Genomic DNA, 27,715 nt, shown 5'->3' with positions numbered 1-27,715 from the left:
TGGTTTGAAGGAAATAGTAAATAAAGGAAGGGAAAAAAAAAAGTAGGAAAAAGTAGGAAAATTTTTACAAATCTTATATAGATTTCTCTACCTTTTCCTATTTTTTCCTTCAAATCAAACATAGACTAAGTATTCATCGATCGTGGGAATGGGAAGAACTTTATCACGAAATCCGTCGCAAGTCTCTAATATGCACTCACTCCATTGACACTCCTAAGCATTTACACCGAGATAAATAAGATTCGCACCACAACCAAACGGAGCCTAAGAGTCCAAACTTTTGACATAACCGAAGTTAAGATAACCGTGAACGTGAAGCAACTCTTAGCCGCAGCTGGAGGTTCTGGGCTCATAAGCCCGGATCCACACCCTTGTACGGTGAGGATTGAGTCAGCCATAGCATCGACCTCATAACTCACATCTGCAAGAAAAGAATATGCTTGTAACACTGTTAACGTGTGTCGTACATGTAACTAATTGTCATCATCCATGCAGGGCCCACCCATTGGTTAACGATAAATCTGACGAACAAAATTATCGCGCATTAATCAGATGCCGTGACCCTTCACAAATGCAGCATTCCTAATAAAGGTGACAAACACCCACATGAAATACGATGAATAACTCAATGAAAATATAATAACAAGTAACTCGTAACTAATAAGAGAGGAAGAAGAGAGAGAGAGAGAGGCCTAAAATTCTAATATGGAGAAGGAAGGAGACAACCAACACTTGGTGCAAACGTTTATTGAGATCACATCGGGTTCGAGGGACGAGGCTCTCTTCTTCCTGGAGAGCCACAATTGGGATCTCGACTCTGCAGTCTCTACTTACTTAGAGACCACCGGCAACAACAACAGCAGCTTCGATAACATCAACTATCCCACCACCAACGAATCGCCTTCTCCATCTCCTTCCCCCTCTCTCTCTCCGGTTCCATCTCCCTCTCCCTCGCCGTTGGTTCCCACCGATTTTCAATCAAGGGTACCCATGTCTTCCCGGGACAAGAAACCCTCGAAGCCCTCCAGTAGCTGCGCCGGCGGCATCCGTACACTCTCAGATCTGAATCGTTCTTCTAGTCCCGGCTCTGACGATGATTCAGATGCCCCCCAGGAGTACTACACCGGCGGCGAGAAAAGGTACCAATGTGATTTACTGCCCTGTTTCTGTCCAATTTTTGGTTGAAGTTAATTTGGAATTCTTGTTGATTTCTAGAAACCCTAGCCGTGTTTCGGATTGCCTTCATTTTCTTTAGTCAATTGATTGGTAGTATTCATGGTTATCTGGTTCCTTATTGTTTATGGGAATTGGAATGTTGAGGTTAAAGCGCGAAACGACCCTCATGGAACTGAGGTAATTTGATGAGCTGTTTTGTCAACAGAGAGATATCTATGAACCTTGGATACTTAAATTTCAATCATACTTCGTAACTTTCTATCGTATTGCTTAGAACAAAGCGGAATATTTTTCTCCTGTCCTTGGTCCATTCTTACAGGCTCAGGTTGATGGTAAGAATAGCAGATGGGACATCATTTTTAGGCTTTCTTCTATCCAGTTTAATTTTCGTGATACCAAGACATTGGCTTGTTTCCTATTTTACTCAAAACTGATCCCTCCAAAGATTTTGGTCTATAAATATGGGTATATTGCCTATGGGCCTATCGTAATCAAATGTAAGTTTTTATTATATATATAAATCCATGCTTTGGTGCTTAAATTTGACCCAGAGCATGGTAACTCTGGGTGGTACAATTCTATCTAGGGCTTTCTTGAGATACGTGTGATAGTTAGATTCTTGTTCAATGTCTAGTATCCCAATTCACTTTTCTTGAATATGATCTCCAAGTTTTTGAACCTGAGACCCTGCTTTTACTTGGGGTTTCTTTGCTCAAATTCTGAATTTTTGACCTATTGGTTTTCTGTTAAGAGTGGTCCATATCCAAACTCTGGTTGTCATCAAGTGTCAAAACTCCTAATTTTAGCAAATATTTCTGTTTTTGCCCATTGAATCCTTAGTTGATTACTCTGTAGTCATTAAGGTGGCATTTGATAGTGTGTTCATCTTGTGGATGGACCGTTTCGGTCCATGCCACGGGATGAACATACAGTTCTGTTGGGCGTGGACAGGACCAGTCCACACTATATCGTAGACCGGCCCTATCCACACCCCAAAATATCAGCAACGGGTATTTATCGTGGAAGGGCTTTGTCCATAGTTTGTTTTTGATATTGTGTTTCACATTCACAATCGAAACCCTGCATTTTACCGTTAACCTCTCCACCACTGAAGCGCTCTGCCACTATGCTCTGCTGCAAAGGGAGGTCTCCTCCAGGTTTTCTCTGTTGTTGATATTGATTTCGGTGGTGTTACACCCTCTTTTTCCACCGTTGTTTCTTTTTCTTTCCAATTCTTCATCTTCTCTTGTGGTTCTTCTCCCGAACACCCCCACCAAAATACAACTTTGAGTCTCCAAGTTCTGAAACCTTTTTGTCCAGAGGCACAATCAATAACACCTTTCCAATTCCAGAAGTCAGAATTGAATCCTTTGAAGAGAACTCTTATTCGAAGGACAACCCTCTACGAAATACCGGTTCTAGACCCCCCTCCAGCGGAACTACAATATAAAGATTTGTGAAAGCTTCATGTTATGAAAGAATAATCAAAGAACAATTGCAATTTTCTTCATTTTGTTCACACGATCTATGGATATATGTTGTTTTTCCTTTTATTTTTGATGAATAATAGTAAATTTCATTAATTCAAAAGCTGATTTAGAGTTGTGAATTCATACAACATCCTAGGGAGAGGTGCGAGCTGCAGCCCCTCCTTGAATCTTACAAGTAAACTAGGAAAGAGATACATGAATCAGAGCTGAGCCCAAAACAGTTCTTCCCTATTTACCCCTTGCTTGGCTAACACATCAGACAAAGTATTTGCTGATCTCCCCACCCACCGTAAAGAGACCAATATATTCCTTGTCTACCAACTGAATTTATTCATTTCATTCTTGTAGCGCCATATAGCATCTTCAGGACTTTTCAACCAACGCACCACCACTTTGGATCCCCTTCAATTATTAGATGTTGTACCCCCAACTGGTTTGTTAATTGCACCCTTGGATTACCCATGCTACTTCCACCAAAGTCCAGCTTCAGTGAGCCTTCAAATGGAGGAGACTAGCTTGTAATTGACTTGTCCTTTAAGGGTGAACACCTCGCTACTGCTGACTAGTTTCTCCAAGAGAATTGATGAAAGATTTCCAAAGTCTTCAGCCAAAATATTACCCTATGCTATTGATCGAAAAAAAGTATTACCCTATGCAATACACAGTCTTTCAATTCCTGACTGCTCATTTCCTTTTCTTGAAAGATTTTAGCATTCCTTTCTTCCCAAAGAGTCCAAATCAGGGCAATGCGAGCACATCTCCACATAAGTCTCCCTTTTTTTGTAGGCCAAGAGAAAGTAGAATGGTTAAACTTGGATAAAAATAAATCAGAAGCTGATTGTTTTCTGATACAAATTCAATAGAAAAATAAGAGAAAGCAAGGTCACGAATAGAAGAAAAGGGAGAAGAGAAGAAGAGAAGAAGGAGAGAAAGAAAGGGTGCGGTTCAATCATACTAGCCGCCCCACTTAATCTTATTTATAATTATAACTTTACAAGGAGAAGAGTTACTCTAATACCCTTACTTAAAATAAAAAGAAAACAAACATGACCCAAATGACCCAACTACCATAACTGAAATATAAAGAAGTAAACAGTAAAAATAAAGTGTGGGGCTGGGACCACACACACATTAGTCAGCTATCTCTACACTCCCCCTCAAGTTGGGAGTAGATATTTGTCATTCCCAACTTGCATAAATCTATCTCCAACTTGATTTTTGTGACTGCTTTAGTAAAGAGATCAGCTAGCTACATGTTTGAGGCAATATAGGGAAGACACACTTCTTGAGATGTAACTCGCTCTCGAATAAAATGTCTGTCCACCTTTGTGTTTAGTCCTATCATGCTGTATTGGGTTGTAGGCAATGTTAATTGCTACTTGATTATCACAATACAACATCAGTGGTTTCTCATAGTTGATTCTCAGTTCATCAAACAAAGATTTCAGCCATAATACTTCTGCAACACCATTGGCCATGGACCTATATTTCGCTTCACCATTGAAGTGAGCAACAACATTTTGTTTCTTGCTTCTCCATGAAACAAGGTTTCCCCCTACATAGCCTTGTCCTCAAGAAGTTCTCCACCTTCTGCACTTATTTTATGGTTCAATTCAATGGGTGTGTCAGCAGGCTTTACTCCTAACTTTCCAGTTTCTTCCAATAAGTGAAGGACATACTTTATTTAAGAGGTAAAAATGCCATGCTTAGATTGAACTACCTTAATTCCTAGGAAATAGTGCAATTCCCCCAAGTCCTTCACTTCAAATTCTTTGTAAAGATGCTACTTAAGGGAATCACCACAATGTCATCCACATAGATAGCAAGTAAGGTCAAAGAGGAGTCTGTCTTCTTAAAGAAGAGAGTGTGATCTAACTGACTGCATGTAACCAAACTTTTCCAAGACTAGTCTAAACCTATCAAACCAAGCTCTTAGAGATTGTTCCAACCCATATAAAGCCTTCTTCAACCGGCAAACTTTCTTTCTTGCTTCTATACTCTTAATACCTGGGGGTCATTCCATGTACACCTCCTCTTGCAAGTTTCCATTGAAAAATGCATTCTTGACGTCCATCTGAAACAGTGGTCATGAGAAGTTTGCAGCAATAGATAGTAGGACTTTGATAGTGTTCAACTTGGCAACTAGTGCAAAGGTTTCCATTATAGTCCATGCCACAAGTTTGTGTGAATCCCTTTGCAACCAATCTGGCCTTATATCTCTCTATAGAACCATCAACATTATATTTCACTATAAACACCCATATGCATCCAATAGGTTTCTTCCTCTCAGGCTAGTCAACTAGTTCCCATGTATCGTTCTTAACAAGAGCATCCATCTCTATTTTCATCGCTTCCTTCTACTCAGGTATCAAAAGAGCTTTTTGCACTGTTTTGGGTATATGAATAGTAGCAATAGATGCTAGGAAGGATCTATAGGATTTTGAGAGACAATCATAAGAAAGAAACTGTGGGATACAGCGAGCAGTAGATGAAGTACAACGTCGCTTCCCTTTACAAATTGCAATTGGGAGATCAAGGCCATCTGAAGGAGGAGGTTGAGGCTCAACAGTGGCAGGAAAAGTGTCTACAACAGTGGGAGTAGTGATTGGATCTGAAGTTGTAGAAGGTGTTGGGATTGGCCTGGACTATTGAGGATGGAAATCAACCTACCTCCACCACTATCTGTGATACACTCTCAACTCCTTGCACTTTTGACAACCCTCTTCACGACATTCCCTCTCAATAATTGGGATAGGTAATGGAACTTCTCGGGCTGAAATCCCTTCATCACGACTCTCCCCCTAAGGAGAAGCCCTATGATAGTAGGGCATATCCTCGAAAAAGGTGACATCTATGGACACAAAACGCCTCCCCGAAATAGACTCATAACAATAATATCCTTTTGATTTTGTGCATACCCAAGGAAAATACATTTAGCAGCTTTGGGATCAAATTTTGAGCGATGAGGTCCAAGGATTTGAATAAAACAAGCACACCCAAAAGTTTTAAGGGGAATAGTGAACAAGTCCTTATCTGGATACATAAGGTTGAATGGTGTTTTCATGTCTAGAACTCGTGAAGGAATTTTGTTAATAAGGTAAATAGCAGTACGGATTGCATCCCCCAAAAGGGTATTGGAACATTAGAGTTGAGCATGATGCTTCTGGCTATCTCCAAGTTATGTCTATTTTTTTCTCTCAGCAACCCCATTCTGCTAAGGTGTACGGGGACAAGTGCTCTGATGAATAACTCCATGATCTAGGAGATATGATGCCAAGGATTTTGCAAAGTATTCCTTGGCATCATCAGATCTGAGAGTTTTGATCTTGATTTCAAATTGGGTCAGTACCATCTGATTGAAAGCCTGGGCCAGAGAAGGACCTCATCTCGAGAGTGCATAAGGTAAACCCATGAGAAATGGGTATAATCATCGACAAACAACAAGAAGTATTTGTACCCCCCCTAGCAGCAATATGATATGGCTCCTAAAATCTGTTTGTACAATTTCAAAAGGAAGATTGCTTCTTTTATTGCTCAAAGAATAAGTTGATCTACAATGTTTTGCAAGTTCACAGCTTTCACACCTCAAACTAGACACTTGGATTGACTCAAACAAATTTGGAAATAGACTCTTCAAAGACCCAAAAGATAAATGACCTAATATGTTATGCTAAAGAATAATCTGACCCAAAGACTGAGAAACAAATAATCTCCCAACTTCACTCTCCTTCCCTTGTGGATGCTCAAGCAGGTAAACTCCATTCGTCTCACGGGCAATCCCAATCACCTTCCTCGTTTCCAGATCCTAAAAAACACAACGATTAGGCCTGTTCATGGGTCGGGCCAGGCTAGGCTCGGGCCGGGCTTTCACTTGTCATTAATGAAAATATACTAGGCCCGAGCCCGAGCCCGAGCCCAGCCCGACCAACAGGCCTATAACTTGGGCCCGAGCTCGGCCCTGGTAAAAAGCCCGAAACCCGAGCCCAAAGTCCGACCTAATTGAAAAAAAAAACAATTTTCCCTATTCAAATTAGAATTAAAAATTCAGATAATAATTTTTTTTTCTATTTAAATGAACAATGGGCCTACAAGATGGTATTTTTCCCTTTCTTTTATATTTTAAAACACAATTTTACATTCTTAAATAAAAAAAATTATTCAAATGGACATAATCACATAACTAATTTTAAGTTAAATATTAGGTCGGGCCGGGCCGGGCTATTTTGACAAAACCCGAGCCCGGCTCGAATTTATTGCGGGCCAGGCTTTTTGGCCCGAATTTAAGCCCGCAGGCCTATAAGCATGTTCAAGCCCGTCCAGGGGTCGGGCTGGGCCTAGCCGGCCCGTCGGGCCACCTGGCCCATGAACTGGTCTAACAACGATTAGGGAAAAAGGTTATTGAATAGTTTTGATTCTTAGTAATACTACTAACTGAAAGTAAGTTAGCACTAAACTTAGGGATATGCAAAACTGATGACAGGGAGGTGGCATCAGACAATTTGATGTCTCCCTTGCTAGAAATAGGTACAAGGGGGCCATTAGCAATAGATACTTTGTCTCTGCTAGAGGATAAAGAATAGGTGGTAAACAAGGTGGATAAACTATTCATATGGTCAGAAGCACCTGAATCTATTACCCAAAAGGGTCTAGTGTTACTTGGGGCTGAAGTATGATATGATGTAGCTCTTGTACTTAAGTGAGCAAAGGCTGAAGTAGGATTAGCAGAAATAGTAGTTGAAGGCTGAGATGATGACCCAGATATACCAGCTTGATTCTCTAATTGTGTCAAGGCAGCCTGGGCAACAACTAAGGCATCTAAGGATGTGGTCCTTGTGCTGGAAGTGGATGTCTGTAGTGGCTGCCACATTAGCATTTCCCTTCTTATTTCCAAGTCTAACTGGAACAAGATGAGACTACAACTTCCAACAAGTGTCCTTAGTATATCTTGGCTTCTTACAATGATCACAAAAAATCTCCTTTTTATCTTCCTTCTTCATTTCCTTTTCCTTATCTCTCCCAAATTTTGAATTCAGACCAGCTAGGGACTCAAAAATTCTGTTTGTTTCAATTAGCTTGCTATAAGTTGTTGCATCTCTCTGACTCTCCCACTCAATTGTCTCCAAATGGTCAATTTCATGCAATAGAGATTTCAAAGTAGCAAATTTAACGGAGATTGGCTTCTCCCCCTACTTAAGATTATTCACTTCACACTTCAGTTCATAATCCCTAGCAACATTAAGGGGTTGGGAGTAGGTCTCTTTCATATTATCTCAAATTTCCTTAGCTGATTTTGCCCATAAATAATTTTGGCTAATGTGAGGCTGCATTGAATTGCACAACTATGTTATCACCAAATAGTTCTCTTGAACCCATTTGGCATGTGATGTGTCTTCCTTGGTTGGCTTCTTTATATCCCTAGTCACATAGCCTAATTTGCCTCTACCTCGAATAGCCATCATGGCTAATTGGGCCAATTCCAAGTAATTGGTTCCATCAAACCTAACAGTAGTAATCTAAAAGGAACTTTTGGTCATACTTCCAGCCCCCAAAAGACCTTCCCCTTGAATCTTTATTTCACTTTCCCCATTTTACATGAGATGTTAACAGTCACTACTTCAAACAAAAGACACTTGAACTCCTTTTATGCAAAAAGAACTTAGCTGATCGAATTCAGCCACCCAGAAATCACTCACAGTAAGGACTTTTCATTCAGAAATCATTCATAGTCGAGAATCACCACCAAATAATCACTTTTCAGCCAAGAATCATCACCCAGAAACCATTTACAGTTTACTATAATTGTCCAAGGATCAACCACAGTCAAAGAACAATTCTGGAAGCAAGAACTGATCATGGGGTTTTGAAAAACCTAGAAAATATAACAGGGAAAACAGAGATCTGTCAAAAACCCTAAAGAAATGAGCAAGGGAGACAGAAATCTGTTAACCGTTGCTTCCAGAGTGGTTTAAACTGATCTTATTTAAAATCAGTCTTGATAAAAAAGGGTTATTTCTCAAAAGAAGTTGATTGCCACCTTCAATCTCCAGTTTAAACCCTAAACTTGCACTTACCTAATTTCTCTGATCTTTCCTGGTTACCGAGCACTCTCCAAAGGTCATGCAGTCCTTTGGGCAACAACTCAAGACTCCAGTAATCCTCCAAGAATCAGGCGATGAGCAGAATTTCCAGACTTAGAAAGCTCTCATGCTGCCGACTGGATTAGGTTCACATGAGAACCCTAATCTGTCCTAGTTTGGCTCTAATACCAACTTGGATAAAAATAAATCAGAAACTGATTGTTTTCTGATACAAATTCAGTAGAAAAAGAAGAGAAAGCAAGGTCACGAACAGAAGAAAAGGGAGAAGAGAAGAGAAGAGGGAGAGAAAGAAAGGGTGCGGTTCAATCATATTAGCCACCCCACTTAATCTTATTTATATTTATTACTTTACTAGGAGTAGAGTTACTCTAATACTCTTACTTAAAATAAAAAGAAAACAAACATGGCCAACTATCATAACTGAAATATAAAGAAGTAAACAGTAAAAATAATGTGTGGGGCTGGGACCACACACACACTAGTCAGCTATCTCTACAATTAAAGATCATGCAAACTTCTGCTGGTAGACTCCAACTACTCCCAAACAACAAAAGTAGCCAAGCCCAACGAATGGCATTGCCCTATGTTGTATTTCCTTGAAAAGAGAAAAAAAGGTGATGGGCATTATGAATGAGGTCAGGGAAGGCTAAGAAAAACCTGGATTTTAGAAGCGAGAAAAAGATTTGATAGATCTTGTGTTTTGTTTTCATTATTTAACAGAAGGTATGTCCCTAGATTGTGCTGAATGGAGGAATAGGACTTCTGCCACTTACATCACTTGGGTGAGATCCAACATGAGCTGTGGTAGACAAGGTGAGGAATTTCTATTTCAGGAGAAATTTTAATTCTTCAAAATGAGAAGTTTCATTAGAAATTCTGAGATGGAGGAGAAACAATAGGGAAAATGGAATGCTTTCTAAAAATAAAAAATTTGTTAACATATGCAAATTAAATGCTTAAAAATACTTAAAAACTAACACAGTAACACCAAACAGCAGTCAAGGCAAGTGCCTTTGCTGAAGGGTAAACAGAAGATAAAAATAATAATTTTTTTAAAATTATTTTATTACCAATTTTGTTGAAATTAATATTCAATTGCCAAAGCCTGTTTTTCAATTTATTTATCATATAAATTATAAAAATTAGACATTTATGATCAATTATGTATTACTTCATAAATTGTATATGTGATAAGTAGAATCAAAAAGTGTGGCGTGGACTGGTCCACACCATGCCTACAAAATGCCACTATGGGTGTGGACTAGTCCAATCCACACAGACTGTCCACAGTTCAGAACAGTTGTGAACTGTGGGTGTGGTGTGGACTGGTCCACACCACCCAATTTCTCATCCATACTACAGAACACCCTCTAAAATTCATGTATCTTATTGTACCCCAATCAGTTGCATAGGCATAGATGCAGGAGTTGAAGTCTGACATGGGTCCAAGAGTTTGACCTGGCAAGATGAAAAAACATGGACTTGCAAACATGTCTAGAGAAAAGCATTTACTATTAAAATAATTTATATTTTTTTTGATTTCTAATTTCTAATATTGTATACCTACAAAAAAGGATTAAAATTTTGAAACATATTGGAGTGTATTGGGCATATCACATCGTTCTGGTTACACCCCAATACACTAAATACTTGTTTGGAGTTTTTGAAATATTCAGAGGGAAGGCAAGCCTAAGACTGACCTCCTGTGAAATTTTGAAAAAAAAGAATTTGGAACGTGTGGGAAACACCCGATATTCACATTTGTGCATATTGGGGTGTCTAAATACTTTGAACCTTGCCTACAAAAACATGTTGCCTTTGTTATTAAGTGACATTTGATATTAAAATGGACTCATCTTGTAATTAGCTGTTCATTTGTGTTAAATAAGCTAGAAATGTTATGTAGAAGTGCCCTCAAGAATCCATGGAGTGTCAGATTTAGGAAAGCCATGAAACACTGATTCCAAGTTCTAGTATCTACCTTCTATGCACTGAAATCGAAGACAAATGTGCAACTTTAGATTTAATAATGCAACATTATTTTCAGTTAGAGTCAACCTGTAGCACCATGTATCACGTCAACACAAAGTGATATAAGATGAAACAAACCATATCAGCATTCAGTGCCCCGTTTATGTTGAGAATGTTTTAAAACGTGGAGGCCTGATGTGAGCGTTCCACTACCTAGAGGCATGGGACATAGTTCAGAATGTAAGAGGTGTAAGCCTCCTTAAGAGGAGGGGGATGAGGAGGAAGGAGATGAGGAAGAAGAGGAAGGAGGAGGAGGAGGAAGAAGAAGAGGAAGGGTGATCTCATTTTTCTTTATTTTTAATAAAAACCTTTTATATCAAGAAGAATGAAGATGCATAGCACTAGTTGAAGGGGGGGGGCTAAGGTCTCTAGGGGGCGAAGCCCCACTTTCCTTCCCCTTGTCTTTTTTTTTTTTTTCCTTCTCTTTTTTTTTTCTTTCCCTTTCCCTTTCTTTTCTTTTCCTTTCCATTCATTTTTTCTTTTTTTTTGTCTTTTTATATAAAATGTGCATGAGGCGTATGGCTCTAGCACGTCTCATGAGAAAGGCATCTGAGGCGTACGCCTCACAGGTATCATTGCTTCTGGCATACGTCTCAAGGTGTTTTGGGGGCGCTTCACTTGGAGGTGTACCTCCAGGCATATACCCCCCATGCCTTTTAAAACACTCATGACTCATGAAATATACTATGGATGGGTTGAGAATGAGGGAGAAAAGAGGGGAGGGGGGTATTTATTGTTGTTGCAGCAATTGCTATTGCTACTACTACTCTTCTTCTTTACTTTTTTTAGATCAGTATGTTCTTCTTCTTTACTTGGCTATTTAAGTTGAGCATTAGTTGAGTTGCCAGTGTACTATTGATATTAAATAAGGAAACACATGCTTAGGTGTTGGGCAATAGTAACTTGGTTGTGTATAGGACAACTAAAACTTGCCACCTCTTACTTAGGACCACTATTATTCCACTAAAGTGCTCCACTTAATATATTACCTATATAAAATACTAACAATTTTAGTACAAATTTTAATAATCTGACTTCTATCAATTTTCTAAATTATCTTAAAATATTTCGCCATCAAATTAAAGTAAAAATTGCACATTTCAAGGCATTTTCAATAACTTTTCACGTTAATCTGCATGGTAGGGTGAAAGGATGAGAGATCCATCCCATGGACGCCCAAAGATTGCGGAATAAGGAGCGAATTTCAAAAAAAAATTTCTCTCCCTTCAACTGGGAATCACATTCCCTATTTAGAAAATCATATTTTCAATGATCAATCTTGAACCTTAAACTGAGCCAGATCTGAACCAAAAGGAATGTGAGAGAATAATACCTAATATGGAGAAGTAATATCTCCCAACGAAGGTGTTCACGCCCAAGGAAGGATCCGAAGACTGCTCCCACTGAAGATGGCGCAGTGCAGGATGGAGCAGAATCAACAGTGTTCTTCCCCAAGAACTCTGTCCTTCGCAAGAAACAGTAGGATGGAACGTGAGCACAACTTCCTTTTCAATCCTTTCTCAAAGAACTGATGTCAAGATCTAATCTTGACTTCTCCCACAGCTGGAGATCGAACTGGCAAACAGGGCGACAAGAGCAGGGAGGCGGCAAGAGAGTATTTGCAGGGTGCAGAATTCTCTCTTCTTGATTTCAGCACTAAAGAAGATCTGATGTGTTTCTTGGTCTCTCTCAAGGCTGCCGCCCCTTCCTTTTTGTTACCTTGAAAAGATCAGCCCCTAATCCCATTAGGAGGTGCTTATCCAAATCATATTTGGATCAGCCTTCTCTTCTAGTGATAAGGATAAACCCTTATCTTATCTGCAGATTAGATTAGCTTTATCCTAATCCCATTAGGAGGTTTCTAGATCTGAATCACATTCAGATCTGGACTCTCTGAGTGGATAGGATTAAGACCCTATCTTATCTGCTAATCCATCTCAGAATTCGCCCCTTTAATTAACTAAATAAATAGCCCAGTTCGAAATGGGCTTTAGGCCCATTAAGCTTATGTGCTCACTCAACCTTCCTAACTGCCGCCAAGTTGGGCTTCTTTGTATGGCGTGGGACCCAAGCATTGATCTACACATCAGCCACATGGGTTCGGCCCAGACTGTGTATGGCGTCGAATACACTGTTAAAGACAGTGAACCCCCTGAAACCCATCGAATGGGGTCTATGGGCCCAACACTTACCCTAAGTGGTCCCTGGGCCAAGCCACCTTGTAACACCCAGGGACTGTGGGCAGATGCAAGATTAGCCCATCAGGTATTATCCTCAATGGTCTTACACTTAACCTCTCAGCCCTTAATGATCATACACTGCCCGACAAGAGAGGACCTCTCCCTCGGCTGCAAGGAACAGTGTTGCACTCTCCAATTATATGGATCCCGGGAATTAAAACCTTTTGCAAACATTTTAGAAACCATAATATATATACTTTTATATCTCATATAAAATATACTTTGCAAAACAAATCTCAACAGTTGAAATCGGCTGTCGGCAGTCTTGGTTTCCAACAGTGAGAGCGCATCCCCGATCATTACCTTTGTCCGACAAAGGGGCTGATCCTGTCACTATGATCATCCACTCAGATGAATTCTCGGATTGTCCCAACATACCCAGGTTTTTGACCCCCGCTAAGGATCTCACTGATTGGTACATTAAAGACACCCCGATCCGACACCTAGTGCAGTATCATAATCGAGTCTAGGGGTCGGGTGTAACTTTCCAGTTTTGCCCATCAATCTCCAAGGTCCAGGGCAATACTGAAAATCTGGTCCAGTTCAAAGATTCAATTAATCCCACACTGTATGTGCCTAGGGTCTCACCCCGGTAGCTGAGACAAGCCACCCCAACCGACTTGGTGGCACCACAGTGTCAGCCTTGTCAGGATAGGTCTCCCCAGACCGACTCACTGGCTGTGAACATTCTAAACTAATACGAGTTTCAATAAGTGTCCAGTTTAAGGGTATTACACAGAAACATACCAAGGGAACATGAATCAAATATGTACTTTTATTCATTTACAATAAACTCATAAAGTACATCAATTTTGATTGAAGCTAAGGGCATACAAAACTGTCCAACATAGGGACCATTGAGTGAACTTTGAAACACTACCATTTGGCAAGTTATTGGGTAAAAACCTTTTTTCAAGGCCCGTCGCCTTGTTTTGTCGTGCAAGGAAAATGGTTGAGAAAATAATAAGTGGGTTGTTTAAATTAAAATTTTCCACTATAAAAAGCAGATAAAGCATGCAATTGAAATAAATTTTGATTGGTAATTGAAAGATTTTTTAGGTATTTGAAGGAATGTATATGGTCATTTACAATGTCACAACATCCACAATCATGGTCAAGCCAAAGGCTTCCTTCTGTTTCTCCTATATGCATTGCAGTTGAGTTCAAAATAGTTGTTACCTATGAACCACTTGCTTAGCGGAAGTATTGGCAAAACACTTTGCCAATCTATGTGTTAGAATTCAGGTCTGCCTTAGAGTTCGGCCTGACTGAGTTCAGTTATGTAGAAGAAGAAAGGGTGATAGAGAAAGAGAGAAAGAGAGAAAGAGAGAATTCTGGTTCGAACTGAAAAAGTCAACATGACTTCTCCCAGTCGGCCAGTAAGTATTTATATTATTATTAAAACATAACTAAAAAGACCTATGTGCCCTTACTTAAGTTAAGAGCACATGTTTCAACACAACATTGCAGATCAGCAACATCAATCAAGGTATAAAGACAGAAATACCCCTATGCTAACACTCCCCCTCAAGCTGGTGAGTATATATCATATACTCCCAGCTTGTTACATATGTAGTCCACTCTTCCCCGACTCAAGCCTTTTGTAAATAAGTCGGCCCACTGATTTCCTGTATTAACATGTGTAGTGTCTAGCTCTCCATTCAGCACCTTCTCTCTCACAAAGTGACAGTCAACCTCAATGTGCTTGGTTCTTTCATTAAACACTGGATTAGAGGAGATATGAACTGCAGCTTGATTATCACAATAGAGCTTCATTGGAGTGTTATGTTGTACCCTACTTCCTATAGAAGGTTCCTTAGCCACACTAATTCACAAGCGGTATGCGCCATAGCCCTATATTCTGCCTCTGCACTGCTTCTTGCCACAACTGTCTGCTTCTTACTTTTCTATGTCACCAGGTTACCTCCCAGAAACGTGCAATAGCCTGTAGTAGACCGCCTATCAGACATAGAACCGGCCCAATCAACATCAAAATACCCTTCTATTTCAAGTTTCCCCCCACTCTTGTATATCAGACCGCGACCCGGGGCCCCTTTTAGATACTTCACAATTCTCAGAACCGCATTCCAATGAGGAGTTAGAGGTTTTTGCATGAACTGGCTTACCACACTAACTGCAAATGAGATGTCTGGTCTGGTAATGGTTAGGTAGTTCAGTTTGCCCACAAGTCGTCGGTATCTGCCAGGGTCTTCAAACACTTCACCCATATCACTGCTTACCTTGGTATTTGTGTCCATGGGTGTTTCAGCTGGTTTGGCACCCAACAAGCCTGTTTCTTCCAGCAAATCAACCACATACTTCCTCTGGCACAGGTTAATCCCATACTTGGATCTCGCTACCTCTATCCCCAAGAAGTATTTCAGTTTACCCAGATCCTTTGTCTGAAAGTGATCCTGCAGATAAGTCTTCAGCCTATCAATACCAATGTTATCATTCCTAGTAATAACAATATCATCTACATACACCACCAACAGTATTTTTCCTCCCGGAGAGTCATGACTAAATACAGAATGGTGAACTTTGAATTGTTTCATGCCAAACTTCTTTACCACCTCACTGAACCTACCAAACCATGCTCAAGGAGACTGTTTAAGCCCATATATAGCCTCCTTAGTCTGCACACCTTACCATCCTCCCCCTGAGCAACAAACCCTGGAGGTTGCTTCATGTAGACCTCCTCGAGTAAGTGACCATGCAAAAAGGCATTCTTGATATCAAGCTGATATTAGTGGCCACTCATACATGGCTGCAAGAGAGATCACAACACAAACTGACCCATCAGGCAGATACTTAACCGTATAAACCCACTTACAACCAAAAGCTTGCTTCCCAGGAGGAAGAGCAACAAGGTCCCAAGTATGATTATGATGAAGGGCTGAGAGTTCTTCCATGGCACGACACCACTCTGGAGAGGCAAGGGCTTCTTGGACATCTTTAGGAATGATAACAAGGTAACAAACTGGCGATGGGAAGCGGAAAGGTGAGTAAGAGAAACATAATTAGAAATGGGATGAAGGGTGCAAGTACGTTTAACTTTCCGCAAAGCAATGGGTAGATCAACCTCAGATGCCAAGTGGGGTTCTGGTGCCGAATCCGTCGACGGAGATGTAGCCGGAGGAATAGTAGCCGGTGCATGTGGGCGATGTGTATACACATGACGGATAGGTGGGCGTTCAACAGGTGGTGGCACCAGAGGCAAGGATTTAGTTACAACTGGAACAAAGGGAGGAGGATCGACAACGGAAAGTGGAAGGGGAGGAGGTGATGAGGAGGAAGAAGCATCACCAGACCCCAAAAAGAACGGAGTAGACTCAAAGAAACTGACATCAGCACACACAAAGGATCGTAGAGAACCAGGATGGTAACACCTATATCCTTTCTGGGTCCGAGAATAGCCAAGGAAGATGCACTTGAGAGAACGGGCATCAAACTTGTTGTTCCCAGGACCCAGATTATGGACAAAATAGACACACCCAAAAACTCTCGGCGTAAGAGGGAACGGAGACAAAGAGGGAAACAAGACCTGAAACGGAGTCTAACCATCAAGGATGAACGTGGGCATCCGATTAATCCGAAAACAAGAGGTAAGAACTGCATCACTCCAAAAAGGTTTGGGAACATGCATGTGATGCATTAGGGATCTTGCTGTTTCATGGAGATGGCGGTTCTTTCTCTCAGCCACCCCGTTTTGTTGTGGGGTGTAGGTACACGAGGTTTGATGTATAATGTCGTGTTGGTCCAAGTATTCCTAAAATGACGAGGATAAATATTTGCGGCCATTATCAGAACGAAAAACTTTGATGTGGGTACCAAATTGGTTACGTGTATACACATGACGGATAGGTGGGCATTCAACAGGTGGTGGCCCCAGAGGCAAGGATTTAGTCACAACTGGAACAAAGGGAGGAGGATCGACAACGGGAAGTGGAAGGGGAGGAGGTGATGAGGAGGAAGAAGCATCACCAGACCCCAAAAAGAACGGAGTAGACTCGAAGAAACTGACATCAGCACACACAAAGGACCGTCGAGAACCAGGATGGTAACACCTATACCCTTTCTGGGTCCGAGAATAGCCAAGGAAGATGCACTTGAGAGAACGGGCATCAAACTTCCCGTTCCCAGGACCCAGATTATGGACAAAATAGACACACCCAAAAACTCTCGGCGTAAGAGGGAACGGAGACAAAGAAGGAAACAAGACCTACCTGAAACGGAGATTGACCATCAAGGATGAACGTGGGCATCCGATTAATCAGAAAACAAGAGGTAAGCACTGCATCACTCCAAAAAGGTTTGGGAACATGCATGTGATGCATCAGGGATCTTGCTATTTCAAGGAGATGGCGGTTCTTTCTCTCAGCCACCCCGTTTTGTTGTGGGGTGTAGGTACATGAGGTCTTATGTATAATGTCGTGTTGGTCCAAGTATTCCTGAAATGATGAGGATAAATATTTGCGGCCATTATCAGAACGAAAAACTTTGATGTGGATACCAAATTGGTTACGAATTTCAGCATAAAATTTTTGGAAAATGGTAAACAATTCACTTCTTTCTTTCATTAAATAGAGCCACGTCATCCTTGAAAAATCATCCACAAAAATGACAAAATATCTGTATCCATTATATGACATTACTTTATAAGGATCCCAAACATCTGAACGAACTAAAGAAAAATGACTCGACACACGGTTATCAACCTTAGAACTAAAGGGAGCACGATGGTGTTTCCCAAACTGAAACGACTCAAAATCCAAAACAGAAAGCTAACTCAAGGACGGAACCAACGACTTCAAGAATTTGAGCGACGGATGACCAAATCGGCAGTGCCACTATAGAGGAGAAAGAGATGACTGGAGAGCTGTTGAAGTTCTACCACCACCACCGTCAAGATAAATACAGTCCACTTGCTTCATGCCCTTCACCAATCTTCATCCCCGTCTTGAGATCCTGAAAGACACACATAGAAGGATAAAAGGTAATGGAGCAGTTAAGTGATTTGGTCAGCTTACTAACAGACATAAGGTTAAAAGGCAATTTAGGAACATATAGAACTGATGAGAGGGATACAGGATCTAGGTCAACATTACCAATACCACAAATTGAGGATGTGGAACCATTAGCAAGGGTGACAGGTTGTGATGTTGAGCAATGAGATAAGGAGGAAAACACACCTGGAGTTCCAGTCATGTGATCGGAGGCTCCAGAGTCAATGATCTAGGGATTGGGTGTAGATGCCAAACAAGCCATACCTGAGTGAGCAAAAGTCGTCGTGTTCTGCTGTGATTGGATAAACCTCTCATATTCATCACGGGGAGCACTCACCATCTCCTTCATGGGACCATCTGTGGATGTAGGAGGCAACTGGTTAGATGAATGATTCTCCTGTTTAAAGTTGGAACTTGAGTCACCGGTCGCGATATGATTGGCCCAGGTTGAGGGAGGACCATGTAAATCATAACAATAGGTGATGGTATGTCCATCCATACCACAATGAGTGCACTTCCTCGGGCCTGAGCTACGTCCTCTACCACGGGCTCCACTTGAATCTCTGCTCCTAGTACGACCACCACCACGATTATAAGTAGACCCACCATTGCCACTTCGGCCATATGCAGAACCACTACCAACAACACGGCCAGACTGAGCTCCCCGAGCTCCACCTCTACCACCACGGCCTCTCGATGCAGTAAAGGCGGATCTATCTGAGATATTAGAGTTCTCAGTAGATCTGATAGAAATCCTCCGAAGTCGAGCAAATACCTCTTCTAGGGATGGAAGAGTTGATCCCCCTAATATCTAGGCCCGTACTGGTTCATACTCAGACTTTAGTCCCACAAAAAATCTAGTCACATCAAGCTGCTCTCTCTGTTGTTGCTGAATCTTGACATCAGAAGTGAGAGGATGATAGACATTCAACTCATTACGTATGTTCCTCATGTTGGCATAGTACTCTTCAAGACTCTGATTGCCCTGTTGCAGATTAAAGTACTCTTGATAAAGCTGATAAACTCTGGTTGTATTGTCCTGCCCCGAATACAATTTTTTCGCATGGTCCCACACGTCTTTGGCAGTATTAAGGAACATGAAGTTCACACTAATCCTGGGTTCCATACTATTCCACAACCAAGTGATGATCTGAGCGTCCTCTTGCTCCCAATCTTCATACTCGTGAGAGTCATAAGAGGGTTTCTCCTCTCTGATATGTTTTACCTTCTTCTTTGCATTTAGAAAGACTTCAACGGATTTAGCTCAAGGCACATAATTCTCTCCATTTAACTTAATGGAGGTCATCTGAACATTCAGGTAGTCTGTAGGCACCATCACACTAGGTTTATAATCATTACTGTCTCCCATTATGTTATCACCAATTCTGCACACTTGCTGAATTCTATTATCACTGAGATCTGCACACTACACACAACTAGGTCACACCTGTTACACTGGTTGCAGCAATAATTGTTGCTGGAATGTGTGCTCTTTACACCACAAACCCTGCTCCTACAACTACCTGAAATCTCACCACTATATGATCATATCTCTTCCTTATCGCTGAAGTAACACCCATGCGAGCATGAGAGCAGTCCACACACAACAGCCGCTTCACACACAATAGCCACACATAGTTCGGCCCTCCATTCTTCCTCTACTAGGAGAGGGTGATCTCAGAAATCACAGCAATCGACCACATACGACCTGACTGGAGGCATAGAGACCCCCAAGGGAAGAGGGCGATCACTCCTTTTCAGCCCTTTCCCTTATCTCCAATCGAACACAGAAAAAAAAGAGGAAAACCCTAGATAGGGTGTGCAGAGAATGAACCCTAGGCAAGCAGAAATCTAGGCAGATTTAACCTGCTCTGATACCATGTTAGAATTCAAGTCTGCCTTAGAGTTCGGCCTGACTGAGTTCAGTTATGTAGAAGAAGAGTGATAGAGATTGAGAGAAGAGAGAATTCTGGTTCGAACTGAAAGAGTCAATATGACTTCTCCCAGTCGGCCAGTAAGTATTTATATTATCATTAAAACATAACTGAAAAGACCTATGTGCCCTTACTTAAGTTAAGAGCACATGTTTCAACACAACATTACAGATCAGCAACATCAATCAAGGTATAAAGACAGAAATACCCCTACGCTAACACTATGTATGCAATTTGTAGTAGCATCCAATTCTCCCATCAACTGTTATCTCCCTCATTTCCAATATGTGCTGCCATAAACTTAGGTTGCTGTTTTCCATCCATCCACTATGATTTTTGTGTCTCTCCACCATTTCATTTTTACCAGTTCTAAGCAATGTTCTAAAAATAAAAAATTGTGTACATAATTGTAAGGTTGTTTCTTTTTTCAGCTCTTGTGCAATATTTTAAGTTTCAATACACTTAAGATTGATTCTGTTATTTTGGAAACACATGTTTTAAAAATATTTGCTGGGGTGTTAGCAGATAATAATCTTGGTTGCTATGTTTGTTATTGAGTTATCTTCAAGGTTATTTCCTATTTTAATTTAGTTAGAATTATATTTACTCTATGTTAGACCTTAGGAAATATTTAGGGAAGTAGAAGATCTTAAGTGATTTTGTTTCTTTTTTTAGCAAGTGCATCAGTGATATAGTTGTCTTGTCTAGGAGCCCAATTGAACAAGATGTCATCTGAAAAGAAATTTAGCCTCTCTTATAAAAAGTCTAAAGCTGCAAGGGCTTTCTGTTGTCACCCTTATCCATTCTCACAATATGGCAGTCTTTTTCAAACTCCAAAGTCCTCCAACCTAATGTGTGCACCAGTTTTAAAGCATTGATAAAACCCATTTGATAGCAGAACATGAATTTCTCAAGTGTGTATCTCAAATTTTCAGTGTATCCCACCATTATCTCATATCCCCATTAAAAATATCAATTCAAATGCAATAGCAATGTTTTGAACTCTGGCCATAAATAAAGTACTTTATCTTGCATTTGCGGCTATAATTTTCTCTTACTAAAACAATATTTTCCTTAGAAGCACAAGTTGAATCATAAACTGAGGAAACTAGCATTGAAATTGTCACTGTGGTTGGATATTTAAGCACGTGTAGTCATGTATTCTTGTGTGTATAGATGTTTCCCATGCATGGTTTTCTTTTGTTTCTGCAAGGGAGTATTTTTATCAAAAATATCATTATTTACCTTGTTTGATGTTGTGGGAGTTACTAGTATGGGCCTCAGCCCATTTGTGTTAGGTGGTGGTGTGTATTTCTTGTTGGGCTTTATTATTCTGTTTTGTTATTATGGGTAGATGGGCCTGTGCCTTCTTATTTTTTGAGTTACATCACCTCTTACTAATGGGGGGTAATTTTGTCAACATATGTATTATTGTTGCCCTAATATAAATAACAATTTGATGGGCTCAAAGGAAGCTGCTGAGTGACGACCAATTCTGAATTTAAGAAGGTGCCAACCAATATAAATAACAACTTGAAACAAGCATTTGACAAACCAGGGTTACCCTGGAATTCCTGAATTTAAGAGGTGCTTTCTTGTATTTATGGTACTAAATTCGACTTATTAATCATACAATCCACCTTGTTGATATAAGTTTTTGGTTTTAACATTATTCTTTGATCTTTTAATGCTGCTTTCTTTTGCACAATCATTAATAGCTGACTGATGTTACTATTATTGTTAATTTTCTGTAGTGGAATGCTTGTTCAAGATCCTTCTAAAGGTAATGACGTGGATGCAATATTTAATCAAGCTAGGCAGATGGGGGCCATGGAGGGACCCATTGAAAACCTCCGCCCATCTTCAAGTTCAAGAAGCTTCACTGGAACTGGGAGACTACTCTCTGGTGATACTGTGCCATCTGCTCCTCAACAGCCTGAGGCTGTCACTCACAACATTACTTTTTGGAGTAATGGCTTCACTGTAAATGATGGCCCTCTGAGGAGGTTGGATGATCCTGAAAATGTGCCTTTTTTGGAGGTAATATCTAATTAGATTCTATGTTAGAGGTGGAGTGATAGTAGGGGGCTATCATTTTCAACCCAGCCCACAATGCATGTTATGTATATATTACTATATATTATATATTATACAATATAAAATATTATATATTTGTGACTATATAAATTAGAATATATTAATAGTGTGAAATCCCTATTCGATTCTAGGCTAAAGTAGAGAAGAAGAAGAAGAGAAAGAAGAAGAGAAGAAGGGTTCAGCCAGATTAGGAAAAATCAGTCCACCTCTAGCCGACCCACTTGTATTTATTTCCAATAACATAGTTACAAGAAAGACCATATTGTCCCTCATAAGTGATGGGACACATAAACTTAAATAAAATAGACCTTTCACTCTCAAATAGATAAACCCAAATGACCAAAATACCCCTGATTTGTGTATTCTAACACTCCCCCTCAAGCTGGAGAGTATATATCATATAGTCCTAGCTTGTCACAAATATAATCTACTCTACCCCGAGACTATCTCTTTGTAAAGAGATCTGCCCACTGATTTCTTGAGCTCACATGAGATGTGGTTATCACTCCACTTTTCACTTAATCTCACAAAGTGACAATTGACCTCAATATGTTTGGTTCTGGGTTGGAAGAGATGTGAACAGCTTGGTTATCACAGTATAGTCTCATGGGTTTGTCAACCGAGAATCCCATCTCTTGTAGCAAGTTCTTCAACCATACTAGTTCACATGTGGTATGAGCCATAGCTTTGTACTCAGCTTCTGCACTACTCCTTGCCACCACTATTTGTTTCTTGCACTTCCAAGTTACAAGATTGCCACCAAGGAAGGTACAGTACCCTGTAGTTGATATCCTGTCTGATAAAGAACCAGCCCAATCAGCATTTGTATACCCTACTATTTCAAGAGTCCCTCCACTTTGGTATAGCAAACCACGACATAGAGCACCTTTCAGGTACCTAACAATCCTTAGAACTACTTTCCAATGAGGAATCTGAGGATGTTGCATAAACTGACTCACCATATTCACAACAAATGATATATCTAGTTGGATAATAGTCAAATAATTCAACTTTCCCACCAACCTCTTGTATCTTCTAGGATCATCAAACTCTTCACCTGCATCAACACTCAACTTGACATTAAGTTCTATAGGAGTCTCTGTTGGTTTAGCACCTAACAATCCTGTTTCTTCAAGTAGGTCAAGAACATATTTTCTTTGACATAAGTTAATTCCATGCCTTACCTTGCAACTTCAATTCCCATGAAGTATTTCAGTTTATCCAAATCTTTCGTATTGAAGTAGTCCTGTAGGAATTTCTTCAGCCTGTCAATCCCGTTACTATCATATCATCAACATACACCACTAGCAAGATTTTCCCATCTTTTGAGTCATGGCTGAACACAAAATGGTCTACCTGACGCTGTTTCATCCCAAATTCTTTCACTACTTCACTGAACCTCCCAAACCATGCGTGTGGAGATTGTTTTAGTCCATAATTTGCCTTTTTGAGTCTACAAACCTTACCATCCTCCTCCTGAGCAACAAACACGGGCAGTTGCTCCATATACACATTCTTAATGAGATCATGTAGGAAAGCATTTTTGATGTCCAGTTGCACAAGAGGCCAATCATACATAGCATCTGATGAAATCAACACCCGAATTGAACCAATTTTAGCCACCATCAAGGTAATACAATCCACCTGCCTCATGCCCTCCACCAATCTTCATCCCCGTCTTGAGATCCTGAAACACACAAGAAGAGAGATAAAAGGTTATGGAACAATTAAATGACTTGGTTAATCTACTAACAGACATAAGGTTAAAGGGGAACTTGGGAACATATAAAATAGATGATAAAGACAAGGAGGAGAGATCAACATCACAAACACCACAGATGGGAAATGTAGAACCATTAGCAAGAGTAACTGTTTGAGATGTGGAGGACCGAGAAAGAGAAGAAAATACATTAGAAGTCCTAGACATATGGTCCGAGGCTCCGGAGTCAATGATCCAGGGTGAAGGCTTGGAAGCCAAGCAAGCCATATCTGAATGGGCAAGGGTAATATTCTGCTGAGATGTCTGAAGGAACTGCTCATATACTGCACGGGGTACACTCACCATCTCCTTCCCAGAAGCACCAGTATATGTGGAGGGAATTGGGTCGGTTTGCTGACTTTCAGTAATTGTACCACTACCCTTAGTCACAACATGGTTGGCCCAAGTGTTGGGTGGACCATGTAAATCATAGCAGAAATTAACCGTGTGCCCCTCTAATCCACAGTGTGTACACTTCCTAGGGGCATTATTTCTTCCTTTACCATGACCTCCCCCTGAGTCCCGACCTCCACTCCGGCCACCAGTACGGTTAAACATGGGACCACCACGGTTACCTAGAAGTCCACGACCACCACCACCACCTCTATTTCCACGGCCTCCCCCTCTAATCACCACAAAACCAGATATGTTTGAGAGAGAAGAATGCTCTATAGACTCAATAGATGTCTTCCTGAGACGGGCAAAAACTTCTTCAAGTCAGGGAAGAGCATACCCCCCCCCGGTATTCTTCAAGTGATAGACTCATATTCAGCCTTCAAACCCACCAGGAACCTTGTCACATCAAGTTGCTCACGTTGTTGCTGAATCTGAGCATCCTGTGTCAGAGGATGATACACATTGAGCTCATTTCAGATATTCCTCAAACTTGCATAGTATTCCTCTAAGCGTTGACTGCCTTGCTTCAGATTAAAGTACTCTTGGTACAACTGATACATCCTAGTTGTATTGTCTTGTCCGGAGTGCAGTTTCTTAGCATGATCCCATATTTTTTTAGTTGTATCTAGGAACATAAAGTTCACGCTAATTTTTTTGTTCCATGCTATTCCACAGCCATGTCATCTTCCTGTTCCCAATCACTAAACCCCTGAGAATCAGAGGATTTACTTTTTTCTTGGCCTTTAAAAACACCTCCACAAGTTTTGCCCACAGCACATAATTCTCACCATTCAACATAATAGATGTCATTTGAACATTTAGGTAATCTGGAGAAATCATAATGCCTGTTTTGTTGTCATTCCCATCTTCAATCGATGTCATCTTAACTAATTCACCTTCAAATATTCAGCACAACTTCATGCACTTCCACAGAACATATCTCACTCTCAGCACCACCAACTTCTTCAAATACACATTGCACATCAAATACAAAAAAAACAGAGAAGAACAAGGCTGATATGCATAGTAATCACTTCAAACCTTCACAAAAAAATATTTTGAACCAAAACACAACATTTACAGTCCACTATTTGGGCAAAAAAACAGAACTGCTCATACCTGTCCACAAACAGACCTCTTCGTACCACAGAATAGAGGGCATCTAGTACACAACCTCAACGACTGCCACCACAGTAACTGGAGGCATACTCACCTCCAAAACCACAAAACGACCACTCCTTTTTGGCCTCTTGTCGAGCTTCCACTCAGGCTAGAAGAAAATCGAAGAAAGCTGAAATAGTTGGCGGCGAACCCAGGAAGAATACAAACAGTGAGGAAAGAAAAAAAAGGGAAAAGAGAACTAGGTTTTATTTGCTCTGATACCATGTGAAATCCTTATTCGATTCTAGGTTAAAGTAGAGAAGAAGAAGAGAAGAAGGGTTCGGACAGATTAGGAAAAATCAGTCCACCTCTAGTCAACCCACTTGTCTTTATCTGCAATAACGTAGTTACAAGAAAGACCATATTGTCCCTCATAAGTGATGGAACACAACTTAAATTTAAATAAAATAGACCTTTCACTCTCAAATAGATAAAACCCAAATGACCAAAATACCCCTGATTTGTGTATTCTAACAAATAGTATAATGATTGCAAATGGTGTCTTGTCCAAAATTTTTAATCTTTATATTTAATCGCTTGAATATGATATTTGCCAGGCCAGCATGGTCCTAGACTAAAGTTCTTAGCGCAGGTGCTAAGCCTGGCCTGGCCCATAATCACCCCTAAATGATGGTTATTACCTTAATGTGTTTTGACAATAGATTGGTTATAATATAAAATTTGCACCATTTCATAATATTCACTCCCCCCCAAAAAGGGAAAGAACAAAGGGGATATATTGCATTTTTTTTTAATTTCCTCGTTTCTGGATGACTGTTTTACGGCACTGTGATGTTGACAAAATGTGAGTGATTTTGAGTTGAAATAATTCAATACTTTGATTACTTTCTTTTTTTTTTTATCAATGAATAAGTATTTTATTAATCCAGAAAATAAGAGTTACAGGTGACCCAAGGAAAGGCACGGGATGCAACCTTTCCTTCAAGATTGATTACAGCATTACGAGATCAGATGAACATGATTACAAGGTAGCCCAAAATAAAGAGTCCTGAGATACCCCCTGTTCAGCAAGTGAATCAGCCATAGAGTTTGCTGATCTGCCTACCCACTGGACTCTAACCGTCATATTTCTTGTTAGCCATTTGACTTTTTTAAAGAGGTCTCTGTAGCCCCAAATCACAGAGTTCGGATTCAGCAGCCATCTCACCACCACCTGAGAGTCCCCTTCAATAAGAGCTCTATCCCTAACTGGTTTGCAAGCTGGATACCTTGTACAGCATTCAAAAGGTTAAACATTAAAGTTGTTACAAGGAAGCCCAAAAGTCTATCAGACTACCTTTTCTTGCTATTTATTTTATGATTCTTTTTAGTGAATATAGCTACATCAGTAGGAACTTATTTAAACCCCCCACCCCCCCACAAAAAAAAAAAAAAAAAAAAAAAAGAAAAACGACTTACTTTCTTGTCAAAATGCAGAGCATCAGAAAGTCGGAGTGTCCAAAGGAACTTGAACCGGAAGATAGGAGGTCTCCTGTTAAAGTTAATCTCATAAGGAGGGAGGAGAAGTGCCCTGTAAGGCCTTTCTTGACTTTAATTACTAAAGCTGCTCTTTTTCCAAACTGGAATTCTTCCTCTTTATTATTGTCTTTCCACCCCATCCCCCCAAATTTTCCTTGCAGGAACCAGAGAAGCGCCATGTTCCTTTTCAGGGTGTGGGAAGAACTCTAGGTAGCAGCTCCACTTCTCTAGCAGTCTCTGAACCAACTGTTGCTGCTTCTGCTCCATCCCCATTTATGGGTCTGGTTGTGGATGAAGCATTGCCGTCAACCTCAATTCAGCTCAGATTGGCTGATGGCACACGTATGGTTGCACGCTTCAATTACCATCACACCATCAATGATATCCGTGCCTTCATAGATGCATCGAGGCCTGGAGGGGCAAGGACCTATCAGTTGCAAACTGTGGGTTTCCCTCCAAAGCAACTCACTGATGTTGCCCAGACCATAGAGCAGGCAGGCCTTGCTAGTTCGGTTATTATCCAGAAGTTTTAGGGTAGCCGCACAGAGGTATTCCAATCTCTAGGCAAATACAATTTTTCCAACAGAGCCAGTTTTATATTGTCCTTAACGAGATAAAGTAATATGTAAGGAACTCTTGTGGTTCATTTTGAAAGCCTCTCTCTAGCACAATATGATTCTAGAATGACAATTCTACATACGATTGAGTGCAGGAAGTTGATACGATTGAATGCTTTCATGTTGACTCTTGTTTTTTTGAGGTGAATGATCAAACACTTGTTATAAAACTGCATGCGATGCTAATAGTTTAAAATGAATGGAAGCATTTTTGCCATTTCATTTGAGAAA

The 27,715-nt window shown here is 40.4% G+C and overlaps 1 protein-coding gene across 1 annotated transcript; it reads left to right on the top strand.

Annotated features, from left to right (window-relative positions):
• Positions 1 to 554: 554 nt before the first annotated feature.
• On the top strand, positions 555 to 27,715 carry LOC148878339 (plant UBX domain-containing protein 4-like). The gene is made up of 4 exons (XM_088953210.1): positions 555 to 1,139; positions 21,730 to 22,015; positions 26,826 to 26,921; positions 27,029 to 27,715. Exons 1-4 carry the CDS (start codon positions 706 to 708, stop codon positions 27,398 to 27,400), a joined length of 1,188 nt encoding a protein of 395 aa, XP_088809336.1. The 5' UTR covers positions 555 to 705; the 3' UTR covers positions 27,401 to 27,715.

This window comes from Nelumbo lutea, chromosome 1 (assembly GCF_056320005.1).
Source record: "Nelumbo lutea isolate HS-2025 chromosome 1, American lotus-T2T, whole genome shotgun sequence".
NCBI classification, from domain to species: domain Eukaryota; kingdom Viridiplantae; phylum Streptophyta; class Magnoliopsida; order Proteales; family Nelumbonaceae; genus Nelumbo; species Nelumbo lutea.
This window is presented reverse-complemented; position numbering and strand designations above follow the sequence as displayed.

Coding starts and splice junctions, on each gene's coding strand:
- LOC148878339 (XM_088953210.1), top strand. CDS start 706: ATGGAGAAGGAAGGAGACAACCAACACTTGGTGCAAACGTTTATTGAG. Junction 1,140..21,729: donor TACACCGGCGGCGAGAAAAG/GTACCAATGTGA, acceptor AATTTTCTGTAG/TGGAATGCTTGTTCAAGATC. Junction 26,922..27,028: donor GGAGGGAGGAGAAGTGCCCT/GTAAGGCCTTTC, acceptor TTTTCCTTGCAG/GAACCAGAGAAGCGCCATGT.